Source organism: Lampetra fluviatilis, chromosome 37, assembly GCF_964198595.1.
Source record: "Lampetra fluviatilis chromosome 37, kcLamFluv1.1, whole genome shotgun sequence".
In the NCBI taxonomy this organism is placed as follows: domain Eukaryota; kingdom Metazoa; phylum Chordata; class Hyperoartia; order Petromyzontiformes; family Petromyzontidae; genus Lampetra; species Lampetra fluviatilis.
The window spans coordinates 1,047,918-1,071,059 of NC_136311.1; the positions used below are offsets into that span (position 1 = coordinate 1,047,918).

General features: G+C 49.6%; 3 protein-coding genes across 9 annotated transcripts in view; 2 read left to right on the top strand and 1 right to left on the bottom strand.

The window, feature by feature from the left end:
* Positions 1–20,505, bottom strand: part of THOC5 (THO complex subunit 5) — a 43,403-nt gene extending 22,898 nt beyond the window's left edge. For 2 of the 7 annotated variants that reach the window (XM_078873495.1, XM_078873491.1), the window contains exons 1-8: positions 20,283–20,503; positions 17,151–17,297; positions 16,488–16,601; positions 5,828–5,925; positions 3,619–3,765; positions 2,827–2,941; positions 2,244–2,376; positions 958–996 (exon numbers count right to left, since the gene is read on the bottom strand). In XM_078873495.1, coding sequence (XP_078729621.1) covers positions 958–996; positions 2,244–2,376; positions 2,827–2,941; positions 3,619–3,765; positions 5,828–5,925; positions 16,488–16,601; positions 17,151–17,297; positions 20,283–20,495 — 1,006 coding nt within the window. In that variant the 5' untranslated portion in view covers positions 20,496–20,503. Of the gene's footprint in view, positions 1–957; positions 997–2,243; positions 2,377–2,826; positions 2,942–3,618; positions 3,766–5,827; positions 5,926–16,487; positions 16,602–17,150; positions 17,298–20,282 lie in introns of all 7 variants that reach the window. The other 5 variants (XM_078873498.1, XM_078873493.1, XM_078873492.1 and 2 more) reach the window with 4 other exon arrangements.
* The window catches only part of LOC144945197 (acyl-CoA dehydrogenase family member 11-like), a 94,357-nt gene that overhangs the window by 41,401 nt on the left and 29,814 nt on the right, over positions 1–23,142 (top strand). The gene's annotated exons all lie outside the window — the stretch shown is intronic.
* Positions 9,025–15,812, top strand: LOC144945191 (uncharacterized). The gene is made up of 2 exons (XM_078873483.1): positions 9,025–10,920; positions 14,734–15,812. The coding sequence occupies exons 1-2, from the start codon at positions 9,625–9,627 to the stop codon at positions 14,746–14,748; spliced, it is 1,311 nt and encodes a 436-aa protein (XP_078729609.1). The 5' UTR covers positions 9,025–9,624; the 3' UTR covers positions 14,749–15,812.

The window sequence follows — 23,142 nt, forward strand, 5'->3', positions numbered from 1 at the left end:
ACTCCCGACTCGGGCGCCTTTCTGTGTGGAGTTTGTGTGTTCTCCCCCCTGTTCTGCATGGGTTTGCTCCATGTTCTGGGGTTTCTTCTCATTGCTAAAAAAAAACATGCAATGCAACTGCCACTGGCCAAACATGCCAATGCAAAAATAAATACCTGAAAATTACCCAATTGGGATTACACACAACAACACCACACCCTACTATCAAATACTGTGCAGAATTCCTAGAGACTTGAGACCAATTGAGGCTTTGCTGGTTAAACCAGCATAATCATAATACTAATATGATGCTACATCAATCGAAATTCCAATGGCATTGTATTTTGTACTGCTGTTTGCAGGATTGTTAGCCAATACGGAACAGCTTGTCAACAAACCTGAATGAATAACGTTATTCACTGTGGCGAGTTAGGCTTTCCCAGATTGCGATCGCTACTCTGTGTAACTAATGGTTGAACAAGTCATAACACATGCTGATGAATATCTTTCACGTACCCACCACTGTAGGCAACTACCCAGTCATTGACTACTACTGATTTTCAACGGGGCTCTAGTTCAACAGCTCAAATAACCACCAGCGCCCAGAGAAAACTGTAAAATCTGCCAAACTGTAGGGGAACTCAAATAACACTGGGGGCCGTATTCTCAGTGGCGGCTCGGCTCTGGTTAGGCCTCTGACATGGCTCGGCTCAGACTCGAGCAGCTCGGCTGCTTCCAAAGACGCACGAGTGGCTCAGCCATAGCTCGGCTCAGCCTCGGCTCGTGGGAATCCCAAGGGTGACTGGAACAACGCTCCGAGCCAGCTCAAGTTGAGCGTGGCTTTGAGCCACGCCTCACCAGAGCTCACGAGAGCCATGGTGCCAAGCCGTGACTAAGAATACGGCAGTGAGTGAACACGGCACGGCGTTGCTCACACTCACGCCCCGCGCGGGCGAGGGGGGAGGGGCGGACACTCACCCTTCCCCGGGGGCTCTGAGCCCGTTGGGAGCCGTGTTGCTAGCAGCATGAGGAGCACAGGACAGAGACACACGTGACAACGCAACACGGGCAGCGTGCACATAGCACACGCGGTGTGTTCATGCAGTGCTGTGTAGTGTGTGTACGTGTGCATGTTCGTGCAGTGCGTGTGATATGTGTGTTTGCATGTGTGATGTGTATGCGGTATGTGTGTGTGTGAGTTCTTGTTCTTCTTGCAGTACATGTAATGGGTATGTTTGGTGTGTGTGCAGGTTCAGGCAGTGTGTACGGTGTGTGTGATGTGGTGTTTATGTTTAGGATTCATGCACGGTGTGAGTGTGTGTGCACGCATAGTGTGTGGGACATGATGTGTACTGGGTGTGTATGCATGTGTGGTGCATGTGATAGGGATGTGTGTCTATTGTGTGCTCAATGTGTTAACACATAAAAGTGAAACCTGTTCAACTGCTGAGCAAGACCCATCTTTACAGTAAAGAATGCTTGTAAATTTACATTCAATTAGCGCACTAACGTTTGCAGCTGCCAGCTTTTGAAAATGCATCAATATTCAAGTGAGCATACATATTGTGTAACGTTTGGAAACCATGTAGGTGGAGCTCATCAGTACAGGCTCAGTGTTCTGACCAAGGAAGTATGACCCCTCCGAGTCAAGTCACACGTGGTAACACACGCTGAGACAGCGCATGCAGCAACCACCCTCCAGCGCCAACCCCCAGTATCCCTCTCCTGGCAAAGCCCCGAAGGAAGCCCCCTTCCTTGGCATCCCTCGGCAAGCCCCAAGTTAGCCCCCTTCTAGGGGTCCCTCCTGGCAAAGCGACCCCCCCCTTCCGATTCCCAAGTTGTGATGGTAACGGGGGCTCCATTGCACCTTGAGGCTGTGGTTTGACTGCTCGGCTTCCTCCACACACTGAACCCCTCAGCTCTGGCTGAGGCGTTCAGTACCCAGACATAGGCATCTGCCTTAACGTGCGACTCCAGCCTATGGGGCTTCTCCCAGGACCTCAACATATCTGGCTTTGTGCTTCGACAAGAGGCGTTATGAAACCTCCACAGACATCAAGAACCCAGAAAACTAACACAGTTTGTTCGGTGTCTTGACAGCACCCAAACTGTCTATGCAACCACACACTGCAAGACCTCTGGTAGTTTGACACACCTGCAGGAGACTGCACTGAACTCCAGGTGCTGCACACTATTGTGTTGGCATGTGAATGGGTGAGCAGGTTGGCGAGTAAGGGGAGTGAGCGAGTGGGGGGGGCCCTCACCGCACGCCTGAGCATAGGCGCTGGCCTGCACAAAGAGCACGTAGAGAGGTGCGGGAAGGTGTCGCGCCACGTCCGCCTGCTTGTGCGTCTGGTCGAAGGGCATGGCCAGGCACTCCTGCAAGGGCACCGTGGCCTGCACACACACAATGCATACATACATACAAACGCACACATATCTCCAAACGTGTTCCAATAACACATTCTTTTTAAAGCCTAACAATCGGATTTCCTGGTTCTTTTCCTGATTGCAGTTGATGTAGTTTTAAATGAAGTAACATATCTAATTGTTAAACTTGGTGCACAGGATTCTTTTTCCGCTTACCAATGAGCTGAAAACATAATTGGCATGTTAAACGCCTGCACACGTGACAATCAGTTTATTTAGCTGCGTCGGGTGGTGGAAGGTCTTAATGACGCAGCTTTGGTCAGATCATTACGAGGCCTAATTCGAAAATCTATTTTGACTTGAAGAAGGACCAATCGGAGGCACTGCAGATGGGAGCATTGTGCATGTGCGCGGGTGCGTGAATGTGTTAATGATGGCTGTGTGCGTGCGGCTGGATGGAGGAGTGTGCCCTCTTACCTGCAGGACAGCATTGAGCTGTGGGTAGAGGTTGTTCAGATGCTCCCTCTTCACCTCGATATCCTTGGCTATCTTGTCTTTGCTGCCAATCGATTCCGAGTACTGTTCCGTCAACCTGAAGTACAGTCATGACAACAATGTCCGTGATTTTTTTCGATTTTATCTTTGTTTGTTTACCCAGGAAAGCCTCTAAGCCTCTCCTTCATGAGGGTCCTGCAGTCGGGGGTGATATTGCTACGTGTTATTATCTCAATTGGTAATGTTTCAGCATTGGGAGTATTTGGCCAATACTAGTTACCAATTACATTGTGCGAAACCTAAAAATCCAGAGGAAACCCATACAGGGGCAGAACGTACAACATCCACACAGAAATCCGCCAGAGTTGGGAATTGTACCCAGGTGTTTCTTGCACGTGTTAATAATTTTTACCAAGGGTTAAGTATTTGATTATACAAGTTATCCACATTTTCTGGAACAAGGTTTCCTTCTCAGATGAGACAAAGGGTACAGGACATCCATCCTCCTCCGATGAACGAATGTAATGTAAATCAGTTAATTAACTGATGAATAAATTGATTGATTTATTTTTGGGGCATCCGTCGAGATGGAACTTCTCATTTACAATGGCACGCAGAACAAACACGTAAATGATACAACCACTGGAATCCCCACCAAATCGTGCTACACAGGCATCGGCCACACGTTTCAATGGCAAAACCAACGGAGCCACCAGGCCCAATGAACCCTCCCGTGTTGCAATCCGATCGCCCGACACACCACGCCGCGCAAACCTCTTCCGCTGCTCCAGCTCCCAGTCGAGCCGTGCCAGCGTCTGCAGGTGCGGCTCCTTGCTTGTGATCTCCTCCTTGGAGATATCGGGGGGCGCGTCCCGGTAGAATTCCTCCACCGACACAAGCTCGATCTCTTCGTGCTTGGACCTGGGGGGGGAGGGGGGGGGGGTGGCGCTGCAAAGTTCAAAAAGTCCATCCGCCAATAGAGTCTATTGGGGCCTAAAGCCAAGTTCCGCCTTGGCGCATGGAACGTCAGAACCATGGACGAGACCTCCAAGATAGCACAAGTCCTCGGCGAGATGAAAAGGTACAATCTCGACATCCTGGGGATAAATGAATGTTGCTGGATTGGCTCTGGATAGATTAATCTTTCATGGGGAGAGGCACAGCATGCAGCCAAGAACAGGAATAGATGCAGAGAGCTCATTGTGGCCTTACGTCCCATAGGGGATGAAGAGTAGTAACTAAACAATCTGCCAAGTCAGTCGGTTTGCTTGGCCAGGGAATTACACGCGGCAGTGACGCTCAGTCAACCAATAAGCCAACCAGTCAGCCCGTGCGTCTGTAGATCAAGCTTAAAGTTGATTTTGTTTAACCAGGTGAGAACTCAAAGAGGCCAAGAGGAGTCTCATTTGAAAGAGTGACCTGTGTCACCAACATGGCAAAAGGGGAAACCAATAAAATAAAGTAGAGCAATGAAGCAAATAAAAATAAGAGCAAAAACAACTGTGTCACGTGAGAAACCCAAAATATTGCACAAATATAAACCAGTGTGAAATAATACATTCACTCGAGGAAGTTAGCAAGCCAATATAGTCAGCTGGTGAACCAGCACGATTAAACTTGTAATTTACAACACTTCGTCTAACCACTACTGGAAGACAGCCTTCCCACACGATGTCAGTCATGGGGAGTTGCTTCACCATACCCCACCACACTGGGCAGTGCAGGTTGGCGAAGGAGGGTGGGGGGGGGGCCCAGGACCCGTTAATATACCACTCGCCACTGGTGTTAGCCATGGGCAGGAATCAAATTCAGATCTCAGGATTCATAGCTCAGTGCGTAACTACTGCACACAGTGCTCTTTTTAAATCCTTTATATTAAGTTCACTTGCGCGCTTGCTTGCTTGCTTAAGACCGTGCAAATCTTTCGGTCGTTTTTTAACCCACTTCCCGTGATCCAATGGAGCTGACATTTTCCACACAGACTCGTTGTGCGTGACAATTAATGTTCGTGAAAAAATATTTCCAAAATTTTACACTTTTTAGGACAAAAATATTATATTTAATTACCAATTGCTTAATGGTGTCATGCAATCATCTGACCCATAGGTGGCAGCCATCTCAAGCCAGAGGACGAGAGGACTCTAGCCGCCACGCATATAAAGGATTTATAGTGAAAAACTTTGTTTTTACGGGTTATACTTGTTACTTGTATTTATTTACGCTTGTTTACCCGTGAAAGCCTCGCTCAGTCTCGAGACTTGTTTAGGAGGGTCCTGCCAAGTTTTTGCAGTAAGGGGCGACGTTGCAACGTGCCATGTCAATCTTGATTTGAAGCTTGTGTCATGTCAATTGAGTAATGTGCAAATAATATTCAGCATTATGATTGGCCAATTCTAGTTTAATTTAAGATTTATTTTGAGTTATTTTATTCGTGATCATTGTGCAATCAGATAAAGGAATTGCGGATAAGAACAGCCTGACTGCATTAAACTAATTATTTGGTTATGCTGCTTTGGCAGTGATACAGTCTTAAAAAATTACATTAGGTCATTTTACTTTAACAAATGTTCACAACGACTTCCATTAACATTAATGGATGCGTGAAGTATATTACAAAACTCCATTTTTAAATGTCACCTGAAAATATATATTGTTTTCGATATTATAATAGATAACATATTTAATACATTCATCAATAACACGCTCTGGCCTTATAAGGAAAAAATATCAAACAGGTGACATTTCCGACAATGGCCCTTCTTCATAGCACACAGAGAGGTCTGAGAGACAGTGAATAGTAGTAGTTGGGGACTGCGCTTTACACCCGATAAGAATGTTGTTTTAAATCACGTTTCCTGATTAAAAGTTCTTAAATTGGCATGTGGATAGTTGGTTACACTATCCGCAGCTGCTGAGTAACAGACCTCGGTGCGCTGTGCGTTTTTTGCCGGGGGCGCACGCACTGCGAACGCACGCGACTCACTTGAACTCGAGGCACTTGGTGATCTCCTTCTGCAGATGCATGACCTCGTAGCGCAGGTTCTGCAGCTGCAGGTGCAGCGCGTCCACCTTCTGCTTGTTCTGCAGTGGCCAAGGGGTGGGCGGGTGGTTGGGGAGGGGGGCGGAAAACAAATGGAGAAACACAAGGAGCTGATGGTACAGCAGAAACGGAGAATACCCACCAGGGCTATGATTTGCTTCGAGAGAAAAATATATCAGCGCACCTTATAGTGAGGGAAAAAATAATTTGATCCCCTGCTGATTTTGTACGTTTGCCCACTGACAAAAAAATGATCAGTCTATAATTTAATGGTAGGTTTATTTGAACAGTGAGAGACAGAATAAAAACAAAAAAAATCCAGAAAAACGCATGTCAAAAATGTTATAAGTTGATTGAATTTTAATGAGGGAAATAAGTATTTGACCCCCTCTCAATCAGAAAGATTTCTGGCTCCCATGTGTCTTTTATACAGGTAACGAGCTGAGATTAGGAGCACACTCTTAAAGGGAGTGCTCCTAATCTCAGCTTGTTACCTGTATAAAAGACACCTGTTCACAGAAGAAATCAATCAGATTCCAAACTCTCCACCATGGCCAAGACCAAAGAGCTCTCCAAGGATGTCAGGGACAAGATTGTAGACCTCCACAAGGCTGGAATGGGCTACAAGACCATCGCCAAGTAGCTTGGTGAAAAGGTGACAACAGTTGGTGCGATTATTCGCAAATGGAAGAAACACAAAAGAACTGTCAATCTCCTTCGGCCTGGGGCTCCATGCAAGATCTCACCTCGTGGAGTTGCAATGATCATGAGAACGGTGAGAAATCAGCCCAGAACTACACGGGAGGATCTTGTCAATGATCTCAAGGCAGCTGGGACCATAGTCACAAAAAAAATAGTTGGTAACACACTACGCCGTGAAGGACTGAAATCCTGCAGCGCCCGCAAGGTCCCCCTGCTCAAGAAAGCACATATACATGCCCGTCTGAAGTTTGCCAATGAACATCTGAATGATTCAGAGGACAACTGGGTGAAAGTGTTGTGGTCAGATGAAACCAAAATGGAGCTCTTTGGCATCAACTCAACTCGCCGTGTTTGGAGGAGGAGGAATGCTGCCTATGACCCCAAGAACACCATCCCCACCGTCAAACATGGAGCTGGAAACATTATGCTTTGGGGGTGTTTTTCTGCTAAGGGAACAGGACAAATTCACCGCATCAAAGGGATGTACCGTCAAATCTTGGGTGAGAACCTCCTTCCCTCAGCCAGGGCATTGAAAATGGGTCGTGGATGGGTATTCCAGCATGACAATGACCCAAAACACATGGCCAAGGCAACAAAGGAGTGGCTCAAGAAGAAGCACATTAAGGTCCTGGAGTGGCCTAGCCAGTCTCCAGACCTTAATCCCATAGAAAATCTGTGGAGGGAGCTGAAGTTTCGAGTTGCCAAACGTCAGCCTCGAAACCTTAATGACTTGGAGAAGATCTGCAAAGAGGAGTGGGACAAAATCCCTCCTGAGGTGTGTGCAAACCTGGTGGCCAACTACAAGAAACGTCTGACCTATGTGATTGCCAACAAGGGTTTTTCCACCAAGTACTAAGTCATGTTTTGCAGAGGGGTCAAATACTTATTTCCCTCATTAAAATGCAAATCAATTTATAACATTTTTGACATGCGTTTTTCTGGATTTTGTTGTTGTTATTCTGTCTCTCACTGTTCCAATAAACCTACCATTAAAATTATAGACTGATCTCGATTTAAAGCTTTCGTGACTGCAGGGATTCATCTTCTTGGTTCTTTCGGTAAAGTCACGTAGAAGGGAAGTAATAAAATAATAAAAATAAAACAATAAAATAAAATAATTCTCACGACGTTTCGGCTACAACGCAAGCAGCCGTCTTCAGGTGAAGAATGAGACACTACCAAGCTAGGAGCTTATATATAAGCCTTAACAAAAAAGAATGTGCACATTCTTTTTTGTTAAGGCGCTCTTCCACCTCCAACCCAGCTTATATATAAGCTCCTAGCTTGGTAGTGTCTCATTCTTCACCTGAAGACGGCTGCTTGCGTTGTAGCCGAAACGTCGTGAGAATTATTTTATTTTATTGTTTTATTTTTATTATTTTATTACTTCCCTTCTACGTGACTTTACCGAAAGAACCAAGAAGATATAGACTGATCATTTCTTTGTCAGTGGGCAAACATACAAAATCAGCAGGGGATCAAATACTTTTTTCCCTCATTAAAATGCAAATCAATTTATAACATGTTTGACTGTATATTAGGCAATTTGGCAATACTGTCTTGGCAGTGGTGCTCGAACACAAACAACAAAAACTCAACACATTTGTCAACAACACTGTAGCCTTAATAGGAAAAATATATAAACACATGACGTTTCTGGCAACGTCCCTTGTTCAGAGCACAGATGGCCCTTGTTGGCCCTTGTTGAAGCACAGGTCTGGTATAAGCAACACATGCTTACATTGCACTGATGGGGCAAAGACAAAGGACATCATCTGATACAAGCACACTACTTCTGATATAAACACAGCTGGCCGTGCTTCCAAGGGGTGTGTCTATATCCAGTTCCTGCTGTATTACAAATGTCATTTATCCAGGAAAGCTTCACCACCGAGTGTCTCGGCACTCTTTTGCAGGAGGGTTCTGCATCGGTATGTTTGGCTAACTTCCCTTAACGAGTGACTGACATTGAGGGGAAAATGGATTGCCCGGGAGAAAACCCACAAATGTGAGTGGATGCCACAGGGCTCCTCACAGATGACGTCAAGAATCAATGAATGAAAGAAGTAATTTTCTGGCCACCCTGCAGCCCAAGCAGAGAGCGCATGCTGTGTTGCCAGGATCCCTCGATCCGAGGACCAGCGAGGCTCAACTCTGCTCAGCTCTCGAGATGCAAAGAGATGGGCGCGCATTCGTTCGGAGAGATTTGGTCGTAAGGATAAATATAATTAATTAGCCAGATGATCAGAGCAAATGGGAAATACGCACATCTGACATTACATTAAGGATATATGAATGTTTCTTTGTTATCAATGAAAAGCGCAATATGAGCATTAAAGGCTTGTAATGTATATTAGCGAATGACATTGATATAGCTCCCAATCAACTTTGCAGAGTGAAGAGTTTTTTTCCAGGACAAATGTTTCTATTCATGTGTAGGGGTGTTAGAGAGAGAGCCCGTTATGCATGGCAGCCTATGGTAAACAAACACAGTAGGCGGGGCTACATGTGTGCACAAGCAGGTGCCCTCTGCGACGTCCGCGCCAGACACCCTGGGGGGTCGATTCGGTCGTTATGATCCCCCGGGGCCCCACCCCTCAGGGAGGGGTTGGGTATAAAAGGGGAATGTATCGAAGGGCTCGGGAGTGATGTTTAGCTAAAGAAGAGGAGGCGGAAGACGTCTGAGATAGAGCCCTGGACTCCCCCTGGTACGCCGTCCTTATCAGGACCGCGCAGGCTCGAGCCAGTGGCGTGGTACCAGAGCCAGAGCCAGTGCTGGTCTGGACTCTGGGTACCGGGCCCGACTGACCAGTGTCGGGCCAAGATAGCCTCCCCTAGCCCATTAGTGGAGGACTCAGAGGCAGGCTAGGGTTAGCTAGAGAGGTGTGTCCTCAGATAGACGGGTGAGGGGGCCGATACCCCCTCAAATGTGTATGTCACAACGTTGGTGTTAAATAAACAAGTGTGCCTCCAACTCCGGTGTGAACGAGTCGTGAGCGTTACTACATCTGGCGTCAGAAGTGAAACAAAGTACGAACATGGATACACGCCGGACGACTCGAGTCGGGGTACCAGAGGCAGAAGACACCACTGCAGTCGGAGGGCCCGAGACGGCTGAAGATGCCATCGACCAGCCGGGGCTGGGCGCATCCACGCCACAGCAGCTGGAGGAAGGGGAGCCGTCGATGGAGGGGCTGAGGGAGGCGCACGCGAAGCTGACCGAGCTGCTGTACGCCGCAGCCGCCATGCTCGACACCATCACGCAGCTGGGGGCTGCGGGACCGCCACGGGGCAACGGCAGCCGACGATCACAGCGCCTTCCCGCCATTTCCACGGAGCAACATTTTGAAACTCCCGCCATCGCTGCAGCTGCTGTTGAGGGCTTGGCCGCTCTAAGCATCGCGTCCAACGGCGGGAGTACAGTACCTGCCGCGTCACCACCAACGGGCGGAACGTCACCACGGGTGCGACCGGCGATGCCATCGCTGGTTCGTGCCGACGCTGAGTTGAGTGAGGCGGACGAGGGAGTGCGTTCTTCCTCTGCAGCCGCTGCCTTACATCAGCGGCTACCTCCACTCAAGGAATTTGTGGGCGAGGATGGCGACTGGGGCGGCTTCCAGCGGCGCTTCCTCGCTCACCAGGAGATGGCACAGTGGACAGACGCCGAGGCTCTCCGCGCGCTGCCAGCACTTCTCGACAGCGACGCCCTCGCCACTCTAACATCGGCTTCGAAGGAGAGGCGCTCCACGCTGCGGAAGGCGATGCAGGTGCTGTCGGCGGTATATGGTCCACCATCGGACTGTCGCCAACTCTTTTACGATCGCCAGCGGGGGACGAAGGAGTCGCCCCTGGCGTACCGCACAAGCCTCCTGGCACTGGCGAAGGAGGCCTTTCCACGAATGGATGACGAGGGTGTCGACGCCATGGTGACAGAGAAGATACTTTTGCTGGCGGACGACTTAGACATCGTCATTGTCGCACAGGACGATGCAGAGATGTGCTCCCTCCAAGCGGCCCGTCTTCTCCACGCAAACCTGTCCTCTCAACGACGGAAGGCCAGCAAGGCGGCGAGCGGGCGTGCCGTCGCTGCAGCCACCCTCCCGGCGGAAGAGGTTTGCGCCATCGACCATCAACGGCAGCATGGAGCGGGAGTACGGGAGGACCGGGCCGGTTCAAGCCGTCTACAACATCCATCGTCGTCACCAGCGCTTCCACGCTGTTACAACTGCGGCATCCGGGGCCACGTCGCCTCGGGGTGCCGCTCTCCTGGGCAGCGCAGGACGACACCTCAACGGGACGCCGGCCCTCGTCACAAGCTCCACCATCATAATCCGGCGAGTCGCGGCACCCCTCACGTTTGGCCCACGCACACGCCCGTCGCACACTTAAACACCGCAGCGAAGGGGGGGCCAATATCGCGTACCATGGCACCAACACGCACCGCTCTGGGTACTCAGATTGAACCCAGCCAGTGGTCCGTGTTGGCCCATCGGGTTGTAGCCGCGTCGTCAGGGTCGTCGGCCGTTGTGGGTCACATCGATGGGGTCGAGGTGCGCATCCTGGTCGATACAGGAGCATCGGCGACCATTATTTCGGAGTTGATTTATAACATTCTCCCTGCCCAAAGCCGTCCTTTGATGCCTGTTAACGTGCCATTCTTTGCTGCTAACGGGGGTTCACTTGGCATCATCGGACAAATTCGAGCCCAAATTTGTGTCGGGGATATTAAATTATCTGGGCCGATTTTTGTTTCCTCCTCGCTGGCGGTTCCGTGCCTGCTGGGGACGGATTTCCTGGCCAAAATGCCGATTAGGATATTAATCGACCAGGGATGCATTGAGCTCCCATCGGGCCGACGCATGGCGTTTTTGCCATCCCCCGCTACGAGCCGGACGGCGTTCGCGACGGTGCCGGCGTTCGTAGATAGAACGGTGCGCGTTCCTCCGGGGGCGCAAATGTTAATTCCTTTGAGACTTCGGCGGCCCTTCGCTAAGGGCATTGGGGCTCAAGGGGTTTTGCTGGGACCGTCTAGGGCCGGGGTCAGTGGACCTAATTTACTCCCGGCCCAGACCATAGTGAGAGGGGATGGAGAACCCTTCATCGCGGTCCTCAATGTGGGCTCGCAGACGGTGGTGGTCCCACAGGGGACCGTGCTTGCTCACGCAACGCCGGTGCCCTGTGAGGAACCCGTCGCGAGTCATGTCGGCGCTGCCCCTGCACCGCGACCACATTCAGACAGCGATGAAGGGTGGCTCGAGGCGCTTTGCGCGGGATCGACGGACCTGTCAAATTTAGAGCGCCAACGTCTTAAGACACTACTGAGGGAATTTTCCGACGTTTTCAGTCGGGATAAATACGATTTGGGCTGCACTCATCTGCTGCGTCACCATATTGATACGGGTGACAGCGCGCCAATACACCTAAATCCTTTTCGGTTGAGTCCCGCCGAAAAGGACCATGTCAAATCGGCTGTTGATGACATGCTAGCCGCCGACATAATTTCTCCCTCCAACAGCCCTTGGGGAGCGCCGATCGTCCTGGTTAAGAAGCAGGACGGTTCGTTGCGGTTTTGCGTTGACTTTCGGCGCCTTAATAAAATTACGGTTGCCGACGCATACCCGCTCCCACGGATGGACGAATCGCTTGACGCCTTGGCGGGAGCGCGATTCTTCTCCACATTGGACTTACTTTCGGGATTCTGGCAGCTTCCTCTGGACGATGATTCAAAGCCTAAAACTGCTTTCCGTACTCCGCACGGCCTGTTTCAATTCAACCGGTTGCCGATGGGCTTACACTCAGCGCCGGCAACTTTCCAGCGGTTGATGGAATTGGTTTTGGCTGGATTGCAATGGGAGTCGTGCCTGATTTATTTGGATGACGTCATTGTCTTTGGCAAAACTTTTGAGGAACATCTCCAGAGGTTGCGGGCGGTTTTCCTAAAGATGCGGGCTGCTAATTTGAAATTTAAGCCCCAAAATGCCATTTGTTACGCGAGTCGGTGCGTTATTTGGGGCACATCGTGGGGCGCTCAGGTATTTCTACCGATCCCGCCAAAACGCAGTGTGTAAGCTCCTGGCCGACTCCCACCTCAGTGGGAGAGGTTAGGAGTTTTATTGGGTTTGCGTCGTATTATAGACGCTTCGTCGCTAATTTTGCGACTATCGCCAAACCCCTACATGCTTTAACATCTAAAGGGGTTCGGTTTTGCTGGGGTCAGGAGGAGGAGGCTGCTTTTTGCTCCCTTCGGGATGCTTTGGTAAACGCTCCTCCCCTGATTTACCCTGATTTTTCAAAACCGTTCTTGCTCGACACCGATGCGAGCAACACGGGTATTGGGGGCGTGCTCTCCCAGGTGGTTGACGGCGTGGAACATGTGGTTGCGTACGGCAGTCGGGTGTTGTCTCCAGCGGAGCAACGATATTGTGTCACCCGTAGGGAACTGTTGGCAATTGTCCATTTCATCCAACAGTATCGCCCATATCTGTACGGTCGGCGTTTCACCGTCCGCACAGATCATGCGGCACTGCAGTACGCCCTGAGGGTTCAACAGCCATCGGGACAATTGTCCCGATGGTTGGAGGTCCTCCAGGATTACGATTTCCAAACCACATACCGTAAGGGCGTTCGCCACACCAACGCGGACGCTCTGTCACGCTTGCCAACCGCCTCCGAGTGTGCATGCCTCCTGGGGTCTGGACGTTGCAGGCCTCCAGGGGACACATCGCTACCTGTCTTGGCGGCCGCCAACGACGACGATGCAGTGGTTCCTAATTCGATCGAACAACAGGGCAAAGATTCCCTGTTGGGGTTGCCCGTCATTGAATGGGGGCGCCTCCAGATGGAGGATGTCTCCCTCCTCGGGTGGCGACGTCGCGTTGGCGGTGCGGCGGGGGGAAAAAGAGGTGGTTCCGACGCATGGGAAATGTGCCAAGGTCTGCTGATGCATTGGGACGGGAAGTCACGCCGACATCGGCTGGTGGTCCCTACTGGGTTGCGGGGTAGGGTGGTATGGGCCGCTCATGAGCGCCTCCTACACCTGGGGACCCAAAAGACTCTCGCCTTGTTGCAACTTGATTTTTATTGGCCTGGCATGACGAGGGATGTTGGGGATTTGTTGGGATCATGCCCTCAATGTGCACAACGCAAACCGCCGGCACGGGAGTCTAACCCGCCTTTGCAATCGATCAAAGTGTCCAGGATAAACGAGCTGGTCGCTCTGGACATTTTGGGACCATTCCCCGCCACCCCCAGGGGGAATAGATATTTGTTGACTGGTGTCGAGTATTTTACACGCTGGCCTATGGCCTGGCCTCTGGCCAACCAGTCGGCAGCAGCCATCGTGGAGGCCTTTGTTCAGGGTTATGTCCTGGACAAAGGTGCTCCGGAGAGGTTGCTGACCGACCAGGGCAGAAATTTTTCCGGTAAACTACTCAGACAAGTCTGCGATCTCCTGGGCACAAAGAAAATTCGGACCTCCCCATATCACCCACAAACTGACGGGATGGTCGAACGTTTGCATCGCACCATCTCGTCCATGTTATCACAACAAGTTTCGGACTCGCAAACGGATTGGGACCTACAAATTCAGGGGGTCTTGGCGGCGTACCGGATGGCACCCCATGCAGCTACGGGGTTTTCTCCCTTTTACCTCATGTACGGCCGAGAACCAGACCCGCCTGTTCGTGCCCAGTTGCGGATCCCCGTGCCGCAGGGAAAAACTAATCTGGCTGACCATGTTAAATTTAATCTTGACAAATTGACCGAGGCACGGGATGCTGCAATGCAAAACTCTGACCTCCGTCAGAAGGCGAATGAGCGCCTCAGATTGAGTCGAGCGCACATACTGCAGTGGAAGCCGGGGGACAAGGCATGGTTGCACTGCCCCCAGGTGCCACTGGCAACCTCCTCTAAACTGGTGCGGCCGTGGCGGGGCCCTGTGGAAGTGGTGGAGGTGTTACGTCCGCAGTGCGTGCGCATAAAGTGGGGGAAGCGGAGATGGTTCGTGCACCCCTCTAGGTTGAAACCCTTCGCAGCGGTACACAATCCCACTTCACACGCGCGTGGCCAAACGTGTGGGGGGTCGGCCGACTCGCTGGGTCCGTCTCCGTCGCTCTCACCTAATGCCTTGCCGGCTGTGCCACCTTCAGGAGCATCGGGAGTGACGGGCTCACGCCCGATCACCCCTCCTGCGGATACCGAGGGTCACGCGGAGTCGGATGAATGCTCACCCCAAGACGGACAGTCGCCACCTGATGGTCCGCCACGCGGGGTTACCCCGTGCGAGGGGCCCGCTGCAAGGACGCGCGCTAAAATGCGCAAACTGTTGTGAGGCCGGAAAATGTGTACATAGCTGTTGTGTTTATTGGGTGTTGTGTGGGTGGTGTGTTCCCCGCTCCTCGGATGTACGTATGTTGGGTTCACCGTGTGTTGTGTGTGCGTGGTGGGTTCCCTGCTGATTGTATATAGGCTGTTTTTTTTTACGGAATTCGTATTTATTCGGGGGGGGGGGTGCGTCGGGTTGTTTCTCATCTTGTTGTTGCGTTCTTGTTCTGGTTCCTGTTATTGTTCAAAAATAGTGAGGCACACGCGCGGTCAGGGGGTGAAGGCACCTTTATTGTCAAATTTTTGTATGTTGGCAGCCGGGACGGCTGCATGCTATGCGGGGGGGAGTGATGTAGGGGTGTTAGAGAGAGAGCCCGTTATGCATGGCAGCCTATGGTAAACAAACACAGTAGGCGGGGCTACATGTGTGCACAAGCAGGTGCCCTCTGCGACGTCCGCGCCAGACACCCTGGGGGGTCGATTCGGTCGTTATGATCCCCCGGGGCCCCACCCCTCAGGGAGGGGTTGGGTATAAAAGGGGAATGTATCGAAGGGCTCGGGAGTGATGTTTAGCTAAAGAAGAGGAGGCGGAAGACGTCTGAGATAGAGCCCTGGACTCCCCCTGGTACGCCGTCCTTATCAGGACCGCGCAGGCTCGAGCCAGTGGCGTGGTACCAGAGCCAGAGCCAGTGCTGGTCTGGACTCTGGGTACCGGGCCCGACTGACCAGTGTCGGGCCAAGATAGCCTCCCCTAGCCCATTAGTGGAGGACTCAGAGGCAGGCTAGGGTTAGCTAGAGAGGTGTGTCCTCAGATAGACGGGTGAGGGGGCCGATACCCCCTCAAATGTGTATGTCACAACGTTGGTGTTAAATAAACAAGTGTGCCTCCAACTCCGGTGTGAACGAGTCGTGAGCGTTACTACACATGCAAAGCAGAAATAATTTGTATTATTATGCAGGAAAATCTCACCGAGTCTCAATAATCTTTATCGGGAGGATACTGCTAAGTTTTTGTAGTAGGGGGCAATGTTGTTGCTGTGTGATCCCAATTGAGCAATTAGGAGATACTTAGTTAAATGTCATTGGGATGTTTGGCCAATATTAGTTACGTTGTATGTGTTTTTTTGGCTAAAGGAGGAAAACGGAGAACCCGGGGGAAACCCATGCAGAACAGGGAGATAACAGACTGTTGGGGCAATTGCTGTTAGCGATCACCTATGAAGGCTGGGACGGAACACGAGGGGGTGGATGGCTAGCACCTCAACCAGCTGCCTCTGTCTCCTGAGTGCTGATGTTTACACACTCCACCAGCTACTCTGAGGCCGAGTCAACCTAGGGGAGGCCCAGGACCGGATCAGATAATCATCACTGGTTTTGGCTGCGAGTGGGAATGGAACTCTTGGGTCGTCGGATTTGTAGCGCAGCACACTATCCACTACACTACCGCTCCCCACACACACCGCAGAAAAAGTGGGAAAACAAATCAACTGCGCACAGAAAGGCATGCAAACTCTTGTTGTTGTGAAGCACAAGTGTCACACCTGCTCCCCCCCGCCGCCCAAATGCAGTAATAACCAACCTCGTAAGTAGCATCCCGGCCTTTCTTGCACCGAATGTGCGCCAGTCGGTTCAGCTTCTTCAGCGTCATGAAGTGGATGCAAACCTGCGTTTTACGCTCCTCTATCTCGGGGGCCTGCAGAGGGAGAAATTCGTTATCGCCACCATGAGCAGCACCAGCATCACCATCATCAGCAGTGTCAAGATCATCATTAGCCATCCACTGCTGAGTGAAGGAAGTACCCGTGATAAAAAATCTTCATCATCCATAAGTAAATAACCAAAAAGGAGATTATGATTTATCATTGATTTTATGTTTGTGCAATATTTTCACTTCTCACAAGACTGATAGCTTAATAGCTGTACCACTTTATTTTGTCATACGGGTGACCTCGGTCACTTTTGCAAATCAAGACGATATCCTGGTCTTTCGAGGTCTTGCCCAGTCAAAATAAAATAAACTTGAAACTCCATTACCAGCTATATACACATTACATAAGAGATGGCAATGGCACGGGATGGAATAAATTCAGCAGTGGATTGACCCTGGCTGATAATGACGATTCCTCTGATATATCTGCACGCCCATTACTACCGCGACTACCACCGGCACCACCACCACCGCCCCCCACTGCCAACACCACCACCCCCACCACCACCGGCACCACCGCTGGCCTGTACGTACATTATGCCGCATGCCCTGAGACTTGAGCTCGTCCACCTCGCCCATGAGCCGCTGCAGCTCGCGGCACGTGTCCGCGTAGAGGAGCTCGTCGGCCTCGGGTTCCCGCGTCTCCACGTCCGCCTCATCGCTGTACACACGCGTCACCTCCTGCGCACCGCACAGACCGAAACATATTTTAGAATTAAAATGTTTATTTTTATACTAGAGGAATCCCATGAGCTATAAATATATTTTTCGCAGATGGCCAGTAAGGGCGGGTAGGAAAGTTACAACAATATCAAAAACACGATAGGAGTGCAATATATTAGAAAGGAAAGAAAATCAAAGTTATTTTAAAGGCTATTGCACAGGGAATTTCAGTCTAATTACCACCATTATTTTTTTATAACTTCCAAGCCACACAAATGTTAATGTATCTTTTATTTAACTAGGAGATTAAATAACACGTGAACCATTGAGACGTATAGAAGGGAGAACTGATACATTAGATAAAAACACTATTAAACCGAGCGCAACGTTTCTGTTCCACTATGGTTGGTAACCCTACCGAGATGTCACGCTCGTCACATGTCAGAAAAGAACGTTGACACTTGAGCACAAGGTGAGAGTTGTGGAGCAGTTGTAGGGGGGGGGAATCTATAATCGTCGTGCAACGTCACGTTCACGGCGAATTCAAGTATTCTCATGCGATGATCTGAAAGTCAATTAGTGAAATGCATTGGATTCAAACCATTCATTTGCCCCATTGTATTTCGTATTAACCTGTGAAGCAAGCTCTATCAGTGAATGCCGCTTAAGAGTTCGGTACAGCAGGGTGGTGTTAGACGATTTTCTGGTGCAGGACAAGCCACATATCTTGGGCACCAGCACTACGATTAGCTCCATCACCACATGCACCACTATCACCATTATTACATCACCAACCCCACCACCATCACCACAGCCAGCAGCAAAGACAAAGATGCCCCGTGTAGCCTTAGCAGACTATTGGGACAAGTGCTCTTAGCGAGCACCTATGAAGGCCTGCACGGCACACGAGGGGTAGGTGGCCAGCACCACGCCCGGCCACCTTCGTCTCCCCAGTGGCGATGTTTACACACCACACCAGGTTCTCATTTGAGGCTGAGTCAACCGAGAAAAGGCCCATGACTGGATCAGATAAACGTCACAGCACCGTCATCCTGACTTCCTCAACCATCACCACCTCAACCACCTCGCTCCCCACGACTGCCACCACAACTTTCATCATACACCACACCCCCACATACCGGGGGAGGGGGGGGGCACTCATTATGCCCCATCAGGAGCCTTGCCAGGGTCATCTAATGAAGATCAATCACTATCACAATCACAATCTCCACCACCACCATTCATTCTCAACCATTCACTTACGACTATTGCCTACACCAGGGGTCTGCAACCTTTAAGACATAAAGAGCCACTTGGACCCGTTTCCGAAGGAAAAAATAAACTGGGAGCCGCAAAACCATTGCAACATTTAAAACAAATATAACACTGCATATATTGTTTCTTACCTTATTGCTATATACAGGATCGTGCAGTCAGCTGTCAATCTGAATAAAAAAAGGACTTTTTCACTTAACAATGTAAAATATATTTTTGCAAATTAATAGCTAAATTACCTGGTTAATGGGATTTTTGCTCCTGAACCTCAGTGCACAGTGTCTGCACATCAGGGCTGTAAGACGTCACCTTCATTTTCACACAGGCTTGCAAGCTGTCATCTGTGAGGCGTGATCGATGTTTGTTTTTAATATAGTTCATGTTGGAGAAGACCTGCTCACATACATATGTGGAGCCGAAGATCGACAGGACTCCAAATGCATACTTTTTCATGTTTATATAAGTGTTGGGGATGGCATTCCATGTTTCGAATACAAGTTTGTCCTGTTTGGGAAGGTTTTCAATATCACTCCATTTATGATTCTGAGCCAGAATGGCCTTCTGACGGGCAACATCCTCAAGAGTAGCGGTCAAGCATTTGAACTTGGATACCCATATATCTTTGTCGGCTATATCGGCCAGTTCCATCTCAAGATCAGGTTGACTTACACCTGCAAATGCAGTCATATTCAATAGGGATGGATCGATCGCCAGGGGAGTGACAGGGAAGGATAATGTCGTTTTTTCCTCTCTGAACTCACAGAATCGTTTCCCAAACGAACTTTGCATTGTGGTGATTGCAGACTTGAAATATTCCAAATTTATCGTATCATGACTTTGTTTGAACTCTCTCAAAGAGGGAAAGTGAGACAGTGTACCTCTCTGTAAATCTTTGACAAACACTGTCAACTTGCGCTCGAATGCCAAAACCTCCTCCAGCATGTGCAGGGCTGTGCCTCCTTTCCCCTGAAGGGTTGTATTTAGCGTGTTTAGATGTGCTGTCATGTCTACCATAAAATGTAATTTTTCCAGCCACTCTGGCTGTTCCAGCTCAGCAAAGGTGAGCTCTTTGCTGCCCAGGAAGGTTTTTACTTCTTCCAAACATGTGACAAAGCAACGGCAACGTTATTGCCTGTCACCGGGCGGGCAGTGTGGAGCGGAGCGGCGACCTGTCAGCAGCGGCAACGCCAGAGCAGGTGTCACAGTGCGCCTCCTCCCCTCGCTAGCATCCGCCCCGGAGCCGCGGTCAAGGTTCAAAAGAGCCGCATGCGGCTCCGGAGCCGCAGGTTGCCGACCCCTGGCCTACACCATTCATACTCACTACCATCATTCACAACTTACCACCTCCATCACCAAACTCTGAAACCACCACAATCCTCACCACCACCACAACCATCATCCTCACCAGAACCACCCTCAACCACCACCATGCTCGCCGGACCTAAACACACGCGCGCGGCCTCCACCACCACCAACCACCACACCACCACTAACCACCACCAACCACCACCACCACCACTAACCACCACTAACCACCACCACTAACCACCACCACTAACCACCACCACTAACCACCACCACCACTTACCACCACCTCAAAACCACCGGCACTAACTACAACCACCACCACACCACCACCACTAGCCACCACCACAACCACTAACCACCACCACTAACCACCACCACACCACACCACGCCGTGCGAGTCGCCATCGCGCATCCCACTACCAGCACAACGCGCGTGTCCGAGCGGAGCGAGCTGGAGGGAGGGACCTGCTCGGCCTCGACCCGCGGCTTCTTCAGGTCTCGGTCGGCGCCGACAGCGACGACGCCGCCGCTCGCCGCGGAGTCGCCGACGCCGCCGCCGCCTCCCCGAGGAGCCTTTCCCTTGCGCTTCTTGTCCGACATCGCGCGATCCGATTCCTTTCGTAATCGGCTCATCGAATCTCCCACCTCCGATTCTCGCCCACGTTGCCCGGCGCGCTTCAATTTAAAGTCGATTCTAGATTTCGATTTGATGCGGGACTGTAAAAACCGCGGCCGAACCGTCTACAGAATCGACTGCTGGTAGTTAAAAGTAAGGAATCGGTAATCGATTCGAGTGGAAATGTCTTCTGGAGTGCACCGATTGGCGCGCGCGGGTGAAATAGACCTCCCCTCCTCCTCTCTGCCCATTGTGTTGGCGGGTGCAGTGGCTGGCCGCTTGCGCACAATCGCTCCATTGTGTTGGCGTGTGCAGTAATTGGCCGCTTGCGCACAAGCGCTTCCACGTCCATCGCCCACCCTTTTGGCCTCGCCCCCCCTCCCTCCCGATACGTTCCTTTCATTGGCTACCATAGTCTGATGAGCTCCCCCCTCCCTCTCCCTCCCCCCTCAACTCGCTTTTAAGGGATTACATCTTGAATCATTGCCTCACTTGATACAGCTAATCTGGCTGTGACGGTCCCACCTGATGACGGAGACTTGTGTTGCCTCCGAAACGTCGTGATTTTTGTTTTTATTTTATTTTACTTTCTACGTGACTTTACCGAAAAAACCTAAGAAGATGATTCCTTGCAGTCACGAAAGCTTCAAATCTAAAAAAAAAATCTAATTACGGTTTTAACAACCCAAGTTCAGATTCACTTGCACGTGAATAATGGAAATCGATTCAACAGTAATCGATTCGCGATTTCGATCCCGCCTCCCCCTTTAATAACCTGGCGACTCCTTCGATTCACTATCGAGTCCTCGTAGGAGATCGGAATGGGAATCTTTACTTAGACTGCGGGAGGAGGAATCCGAAGAGCTTTGAAGCTCTTCTTCACAGATGTCCAGTAGGGGCGGGTCAGAACGTAACAACAGTAAACAATACACACGATAGGAGTGCAAAGGTAAACAAACTACTTAAAATATATCTACAAATACAACTAAACTATCTTTTATCTTACCAGATAAAGCCCACTGAGGCATTAACTTATTTTTCAGAAGCGACCTGGCTGCCACACATCACCGCTCAACAAAGTGTCTCTAATGTAGAAATTCATATCGGCAAAACAATCTCAGTGTGTATTCTTCCACATACAAATAATACTATTAGTTTTGACACATCCCATCAGCCGCGATTAGCGAATCGATTCGACCGCGAGACGCCCACTCTGGTTCATGAGGCCTCCTTATCAGAGTGTTGGTTTTTGTTTGCATTTTGACTGCGAGTATTGTGGTTAATGTAAACATGACTCCTTGCAAAAGGTGTCAGTTTTGTTGCCAGAAAAAATGGGGGAACCCCTATTAGTTGATTGTTGTGGAATCGATGTTTAATTTTCTCTCCTCCTCTGGCACGGAGTTCCACTTCAGTGGCCTCTGGCGCGCGTCGCTTTGCGACAGTAACGGCGATTCCTCTGTGGATCAAAGCAAAGTTTGTGGGGAATGATCGACATTCTAGATTTGAAGTTTTGTGACTGCAAAGATCCATACTCTTTGGTTCTTTCGGTAAAGTCACGTAGGTGAAAATAAAAATAAAGAATCAAATACAAATAACTAAATTAAATCACGACGTTTCGGAAGCAACACAAGCTTCCGTCATCAGGTAGGAGACAGCCACAGCAACAAAAAAACTTTGTTGCTTCCGAAACGTGATTTAATTTAGTTATTTCTATTTTATTTTTATTTTCACCTACGTGACTTTAGCGAAAGAACCAAAGAGTAATGATAGCCATTTACTACACTTTTGAGGCATAAGCAATTAGAAAATAACACTTACTACCCAGGAACAAAAATCGTGTTACACAGTGTCCTTAAACTCACCCTTGCAGGTATTCGTCAACATCGCTGTTGAACGTCAGGTACCGATTATATGTATGTTGGTACACAGAGCCCTTGACTTAAAGCTTTCGTGACTGCAGGAAATCATATTCTTGGGTCTTTCGGTAAAGTCACACAGATAGGTTCAAGTAAAAATAAAAAAAACTACGACGTTTCGATCGCAATACGATTTCGTTTCGATCGCAACACGATCGAAACGTCGTAGTTTTTGTTGTTATTTTTCTTTGGGGGCCGTCCATAAATGACGTCACGCGATTTTGGCCGATTTTTGACCCCCCCTTCATCATACGGCGTCACAAAAAGTCAGACCCCCTTAAATATGACGTCACAAAGCTCTGCCCCCCCCCCCACAAATAAAACATGCTTCAAATCGCTTTAAACTATTGTCATTGTAGTGCGTATTTAATGTGGCGCTACACTCTGATGTTGTAGGAGAAAACATTTATTAAAAAGGAGGCGTTGGAAAGCTGAAATTTAGCAAAAAATGAACTTGAAAATATTCAACTAACTAAAACTGCAGATGTTCAGAATATTATATTGAAATTCTCTTATAATTATAAAATATTAAAAGTAATTATAATTATTTAAAAAAATACTTGAAACTTTGTAGTAGAACGAAGAAAAATGGAGAGTGCAATTATAACAATCACATATTCATTCCACAAAATAAAAAGCCCTGGTAGAATCATTAGAACCAAAATGTTTAATAACAATCATTTAAAAAAATTACAACATTTATGCTTCTCCATTCCCCCATGGAGAAGCAAAATGCTCCTTCATGGAA

Coding starts and splice junctions, on each gene's coding strand:
- LOC144945191 (XM_078873483.1), top strand. CDS start 9,625: ATGGATACACGCCGGACGACTCGAGTCGGGGTACCAGAGGCAGAAGAC.